At 33.5% G+C, this 7713-nt stretch overlaps 1 protein-coding gene across 2 annotated transcripts in view; it reads right to left on the minus strand.

Moving 5' to 3' along the window:
- LOC148597656 (uncharacterized) overlaps positions 1–6551 on the minus strand; it is a 28938-nt gene extending 22387 nt beyond the window's left edge. For both annotated transcript variants that reach the window (XM_088562330.1, XM_088562331.1), the window contains exons 1-6: positions 6307–6551; positions 4641–5883; positions 3400–3518; positions 2162–2471; positions 1930–1997; positions 1288–1338 (exon numbers count right to left, since the gene is read on the minus strand). In XM_088562330.1, the coding sequence (XP_088418456.1) occupies positions 5578–5883; positions 6307–6381 (381 nt within the window). In that variant the 5' untranslated portion in view covers positions 6382–6551 and the 3' untranslated portion in view covers positions 1288–1338; positions 1930–1997; positions 2162–2471; positions 3400–3518; positions 4641–5577. The remainder of the gene's footprint in view (positions 1–1287; positions 1339–1929; positions 1998–2161; positions 2472–3399; positions 3519–4640; positions 5884–6306) is intronic.
- Positions 6552–7713: the final 1162 nt, after the last annotated feature.

Below are 7713 nucleotides of genomic sequence, written 5' to 3' on the forward strand. Positions count from 1 at the left end.
AATATTTTTCCAAAATAATGCAATGTCCTATATTTCATACATGTGAACCTACCATTGGTAGGAAAATCTACCGCACCATAAACAAAGTGTCCCAAATTGTCAAATTCATGTTTTTCCTAATTATTGCACTTGATCCTAATAATTGTTTTGTAATTCGAGATTATCCCCGTACTAGTGAATTTCTATGATTTGGTTTGTCTAGGTTCACTTACAAATTCACAAGTTCAATACGTAAGTACATATACTTTTAAAGTTTGTAATAAATCAATAGACCATGACTACAGGGGCATATACATGAAAATGATATGGAATTTTAATTTTCTTTGTGATGCTAATGCAACTTAACAAAATACCATTGACCTGGCATGAGGAGTTAACCGACCTAATAAAAAAACTTAACATTAAAATTTTAACATGAAATTTCAACGTCAATAAAACATCAAAAAGATATGCAACTGTATACCTAGCAAAAGTTATACAGTGATTCATGTTTAACTGACTTAAAATGTATGAGAAATCTTACCCTAAAATTTTAACAGACTCTGACTGGGGCATAAAAATTGATTACAAGAGACAGATTGTGATGTAATGACACTGACACTAAAAAACCATACTTTAGTCCATAAGTGATACAAAAATTCCTAATATAAGAAAATCAATAGACAAATAATGGTACCTGTATGTATATATTCTACCTAAAGAATTTGTGAAATTCTGAATTAATTAATTTGAGATAAATACTGTAATCTGATTGGTTAAAATAATTTTGTTATATCTCAATGGATAAAAAAAATATTGACACGCCCCTATTCAGTTAAATTCAGAGACACTTTTCTCATGTTTAAAGATAAAAATATGTTTTAAAATTAATTTATAAGAATTGGCTATGAAAAAAATTTTGTCTATTGAAAAAGAACAAATTTTCCATGTGCATATTTTGTTTATTGCACTTCCTGCAATAAACAATATGTACATGTATTTACGTTATTTTTCAATAGACAAATTTTTTATCATAGGCAATTCTCAAATAGCTCTGAGTTATCCAGCAACATTGTCCATTTCTTATAACCTAACTAAAAATTTCTGACATCAGTCTAGATACTTCATGGAGCGAAATGAAAATAAATAGTATTACTCTGATATGGTTGAATATAAATTTTCTGACCCTCCTCAGAATCAGATCGTCATCCCAAAGTTTGCACAGATCCATTCTGTCAGGCATGACAAGAAGCATCATTATTGTTTGTTGTGTGATATAAAAATTATTTGTAATTAAGTTTCACTTACTGGCACAAATCCACCTAAGTGCAGTTCCCCCGTCTTCTCAATGTGGTTCAGCTATAAATTAAAAGAAAAAAATGGATACATATGTCATAAAAAGCCAGGAAATCTGATGCTACAATATACCAGATAAAAACATTATTTGTACACATACAATGTATGTACTTGGCTTAACATGTACTTAATTACAAATCTAATGTCTTATGTCACTTGCACCGAACACCCTGGCTACTCTTCGTGAAAGGATAGAATTATCTTCCTTGTATCTTATTACTTTCAATATCTTCAAACATGACCTCTTTTAAGCAAAATTAAGATTTACGAGGGCCTAAACATGCTTTAAAAACCTGCTAATCCCATGTCTTTCTTAGGAAAACATTGTCACAGTTATTACAATCTTGATTCTATCATCCCCATCTGCATACATGTATTTATATTGCCTAGCAGTTTGATATTGATGTAATGATAAAAAAAAAATATTTCAGAGGTTTATTACCAAAATGAATAGATGGACAAATCTATATGGTAATTTCTTCTACCCCTAACTTAGAAGGGTATTAAAAAATAATATATGTAGTTAATAAACTGTTACTGAACATATTCATATATAATAACTGACAAAACAAGCTTAGCAGCATTGTTACTAACCTTGACCTGCTGGTATCCACACCAGTGTTTCCACAGTGTCAGAACCACTGTGTAAGAATTGCATCAACCTATCATAAAAAATAGAACTTCATTACCTTTTAATTGAGAACAGCAGACATGTGATCCTTTAGAAAACAAAAATAAAACAAGTGTGCATGTATACATGTATATTAAACAGCTGATAGAGAATACAAATTGATTTATATTTATGTATCAATAAATATCAACAAACCTTTTTATGAAAGGGTCTACTATTTCAGCAATTATGATGATTTGCTGTCTTTGGAACCGTGGGATGCAATTCTGTAGCTGTCTTTCCCCAGGAATCAGACTGAATCTTCTCCCGCCAAAGACCTCACAAGAAATCCCCCCAGATTATCTTGCAAGTAGGCTCACCACCCCATTCAAGGTTAGTGGTTTTAGTAGTATTAGTTGAATGAGAATGGACGAGTGTTTTGAAATGAAGAATTCAGTCAGAGGGTCCTGTAACCTATGGGAACTTGGCTTCTGAAGCTTGCTGTTCTGAGTACAGCTGCCATTTTCTGAAATAAATAAATCATCTTGTAATTTTGGAAAACCATTCAATAACATGATTGTTGGGGTTCAAAGCCCGAGCAGCAATATTTCAGCCATATTCAGGTGATCATTCAACAACATGTATTAATTATAAATGAAATGATGCAAATTCAAATGTTACCTTAAATATATATATATTTTTGAAAAATAAAAATTGAGCACATTTTAAAATAGACTTAGCATTTTATCATTTGTATTGAAGCCTCATTTACTCACAAGTTCAGTTTAACTTTGGTACAATCAGACGTTGAAGTACAACTTCAGTATAATTAGGAGTTGAAGTACAACTTTTACACAATCTATCATACACTAAATTGTATAATAGTACCTTCATCATTAAGATCATTGCATTAGGCGAGTTATTCTTTTAATTTTCAAAAATTCTCTGGTACATTTATATTTTAAGGTCAAAAATTCTAATAGGGAGACAAACAACCTCAACTCAATGAATATCTTACTTAGTATAATCATATGGATATTTTTTTCAATTAAAAGCTTTTTTCTAAAACTACAAGATTTTAAATTATACACATTAGAAGCAGCTTAAAAGTGCTAATTGCTACATTTAGCCTCTTCACAGGCAATAACTCAAATTTGGAGTTGCCACACAAGTTGGACTCAATAATGAATACAAATGTATTTCAAGGGCTTAAGCTGAAAAAGCATTTGTCACATTTTATTTTCCAGAATTGATAATTTTTATTGATAAAAGTTGTCATCAGCATACTAATGACACAGTTTAAGTACATACCTTGATACATTTGGTGACAATCCACTGAGTAGTTAGAAATGAAAATAATTTAAAGTAAGGTTAACTACAACAGATGATGACAATACATGTACATTTAGCTCAGGTGGACTGTAAGCTGAAAAATGCAACAGTGAATACTTTACCTGACGTATAAGCTTCTTTGACCATAAGACAATGGCTGACCTACAGGAGGGTAGGCTGACCCTTTCTATTGTACATGGTGGACTGCAGGGGCTTCCACCTCACACCACTCAGAATGTACCTTTAAAACAAAAAAAAACTTTTTCAATTTACAAGGTGTAAAAATCAGTATTATGAATGCACTGCTGTGTGAAGTGAGCTCCACAGACTGAAAACATACGTTTGTGAACATGTACATCTGACAGCACAATTTGTGGAACCAACAAAAATAGAATAAAATACACACATGTAGCCATCCACACATACATGTACCGGTACATGTAGTAGTATTTGTTCATGTTTACTCCTAATGTACATGTAAGTTTTTGTAATGTACTATGCCATGACAATTTAATGAAAATGTGTGTCAGCAAATAAAATATTCAATAATAAATACAATAACTTCATGCTTATTTTCTATGACAAGTTCACAATTATGTGTGCATGTGTGTATGTGGTGGGAGCTATGCTCTAAAAGTCTTGATAATAAACAATTTGTATCATATTATAAATTGGAAAGAAAACTGGAGTGCCCCCTTTTGGGCATTTTCAGATTATTTATCATACAAGGATTTTTATAGTCTACTGTAAAAATCCTTGGTACATACATGTACATGTATAAATGTATACATTTACATAAAGTAGGGTCTACTAAAATTTCTTCAAGTACATATGTAGTTAGGGAATTTATATTAATACACACTCCCTGATGAAGTCAAGATTAGAAATTTCATATCACCAAATACCCAGTAAAAATTTGTTTTATTAAGCTATTGAGCCATGAAATAAATATGATCTTACTTCATGCTAGTGACAAAAAAAAATTAAATTAACCACTTGGAAGGAGTGATTTAAATTTCTGTTAGCGATAGCTCACCAATTAAAATTTTCAAAGTTATCTATACATACATGTATTTCATGGGAGAAACCGGCTCTCCTGAAGCAAATTTCTTTTTGTTTTTAATGATTAAAAAATAAATGTTACAGTTTCCAAACTTTCAACTTTACATTATACATTAATCTGTATTTTGAGTGCCATAGCCAGGCCAAAGCAATGTGGAAGTCTTTCATAGCACAGAAAAGGGGGAATGACTTCTCGAAATTGAAATTTTAACTTACTAAATAACCAATACTCACAGTGACATCGCCGTAAAACAAATCATTTATAAATATAAACAAACAAGTGACAGATAAAATCACTTACCTTTGAAGCCAAGTGACAGCGCTGTAAATTTCTTTTTTATACAACATGTTTCCTACTCCTTTAATTACTACTGCCTTGTACGATAGCAGATGGCCAACTGACATAATAGCGGGAAATTTGTAGATAGAAATTACAGGAGCCAATAGAATTGCAACAGTGCTAGTGCGGTCCAATAAGAATTAAGATTATTTGAAATAAGGCCCGACATAAACCGAAAATGACCGAATTAAGACGATAGGTTCAGTTGTTTTCCTACGGAAACTGATACGAATTCGTGGCCTGGAGATAAATTAAATATTGCCCGAAATCAGGTCATAAAAAATCCAACTCAACATAACCCCCAACAGGCAAAAATGACCTGCAGATAGTAGCCTGACGGACGTATTGCTTTTCCGAAAATTTTGGGAGAGTCAGTTTTTTTGGCTTTTCCGAAAATTCTGGTTTTTGTTTTACTTTTCCGATTTTTGTTTTGTTTTGTTTTTTTGTTTTTTGTTTTTTGTTTTTGTTTTTGTGAAAATTATTTGCAGGTGAGATACATGTATTGGCAATACGAATTTTTATAGAAATTCCATTTATCTTTTCATCAAGATGTTACGAAATGGTTGAATATTACATATACTATAACACATATTACCAATGGCAGCATTTATTATTGTAACATGAATCTTCTTTTTTCCTTTGATCTTTTTATGGAATAACATAGAGACGACAAGCATGTACCAAAATGTATGCTCTAAATTGAAGCAACCAAATAATATTGCATGAAAGGTCACATGGGCCTATATAATGCAATGAGGAAACAGCCATGAAATAACCAAAACACTAAAACCAATATTGCATGGGTAAGCTCCGCCTCTTTGGGAAAAGATTACGCCTACAAAAAAGCACACATACAAATGTCAATTTTATTAGGTTTCATATAATAAAATACAAATCTTTAAATCTCTGCAGGTTTTCTTTGCCAGACAGTGTTTGCGTTCGTTTGAGACGATATCAGCTTTTCTATATCCTCATCTGAAACGGGTGCGATGAAACGCTCCGGTTCGACATTCTCATCTTTGAAGTCGGTTAGTAAGAAATCTCCAAGCCCAAACGTGCCCAAGTGGTAATAATCCACAGCTTGCGAAACACTCATGTCATAAAATGGTTCAATATTTTGATGAATTTGCGACAATCTAATATTCTCCTCTATTGTTGCCAACGCATCTGCTAATGATATATCTTCCTCGACATCTTGAAGAACCTGCAAAACAGTAAACAATCGTTTTAAAAAAATGAAATATCTATATTTCCAAAAATTAAGGGCCAATATAGGGCATATAAATGACATCACATCGGAGAAAAATTTCACCGATTTCCGATCAAAAGCACAGGTATTTTGGGCATGGACCCCCCCCCCCCTTTTTGGGTCCCAAGGTAAAACAATAAAATCTTTTCACTTGCGGATCGTGTGGATAGTAGAAAAGGTATTGTAATCGACTGGTTATGGAGTTTTGAGACTTGTTATATGCCTACATATTGTAGAAAATTGTAAATATGGAAAAATAAATAGATTTTTTTTACATTTGGGCCTAAAAAGGGGGTCCATGCCCCGAATAGTTGTGTTTAAAAGCCTTCAAAAAGACAATAAGCGTAAATCTGTCTAATTCAATTAAAAAATACACACCTGAGAGAGAACCAAATCATCGCTTTCTACATTTTCAATGTCAAGCCAATCTGGTAGAGAGAATGCGTCTGCCATACTGCCTACTGTGCGGGTTATTAGATTTTCCCGCCAAACGTTATTTTTTTTCTGCACGGACTGTCATGGGCGTGTCATTCATGTTATAAATCATTTATAGCAACGCCTTCCTCGTTAGCCAAATGAACTTCTCACGCTGCGCGTTCGAAAGTTTATTTGTCTAACTCGGAATACTATGCTATAAATATAACGTTCATACAAAGTAAACTACTATATCATTAACCACAAAAAAAAGACGGGATATTTTGACATTCGAATCTATTTACTGATTAATTACGTTTCCTCACCGTAACCGTAACATTATTAGTTTATTTATCTGGTCGCCATTTTGAACAGTCTACGAGTAGAAATACGTCCTCCAAAAATCATGTTTAAATTTGAAAAAAAATAGACACGTTAATTTAATAAAATAACTTTGAATCATAACAAGTTATATACCATCCATCATTGTTTTTGTTTATTTAAATGCAAATAAATAGCTATTTAACTCCTTCACATCACCAGACTTTGCGAACTGATCGCGCGACAATGTCTAGATGCAGATCTATGAATAAATATCCAGAATAGTAGTTGATATATTATTTTCAATGGTCACATAGAAAAATAAACACTATATAGATACTAAGAAACATTTATTTACTCAAATAATTCCAAATTACGTGCTCTCTACCACTCTTTGTGTAGTAGGACCGTTTTGAAATGTTAAGTCAATGGACTTGTGTGCCCAAGTCTAAAGTACACTCTAAAAATGACCAAAATCCCGAGTCAAAATGGGGATGATACCCTAATAAAATAACCGTGTTAAAATGATACGTGTTACTTTTGCGATTTCAGGAAGTAAACTTAGTGAGTATTGTACGCATGCGTACATGCCTTTCAATTTTTTTAACGGGAGGCTTTTAAACTACTTTATTTAAATGAAAAACCCCGTGCAGGTCCGTGTGTTCAAAGAATAGGCCTGCAGCAGCTCTAAGCTTGTCGTAAAAGGCGACTAAATATTGTTCAGAACCCTAGCCGGGGGCTAGGGCGCTCTGCCCACAGAGCAACTGGGATGTGTGCCCCAGGCCGTGGAATGGGGTACCCCTGGCGTGTTACATGCTGGGGTTGTCAGGCTATAACACGGAAAGCCTGACCGCAAACCATAGTGGTGCACCGTGTTGGGAAAGATGCCACGTTCCTCGCACGTTAAAGAACCCTACCGTGGTGTTCTCCCGGAGTAGGAACCATAGGGCTCCGCCACAGGAGGCTCAATTGCCCGACCCTACCCACCTCTCCCTATTTCCAGTGGTAATCAAAATTTATCGACCCCATTGTCCTTGTGTCCCATCCATT

The sequence above is a fragment of the Perna viridis genome, chromosome 14, assembly GCF_037379345.1.
Source record: "Perna viridis isolate PV_CMFRI_1.1 ecotype Kerala chromosome 14, ASM3737934v1, whole genome shotgun sequence".
Lineage (NCBI taxonomy): Eukaryota > Metazoa > Mollusca > Bivalvia > Mytilida > Mytilidae > Perna > Perna viridis.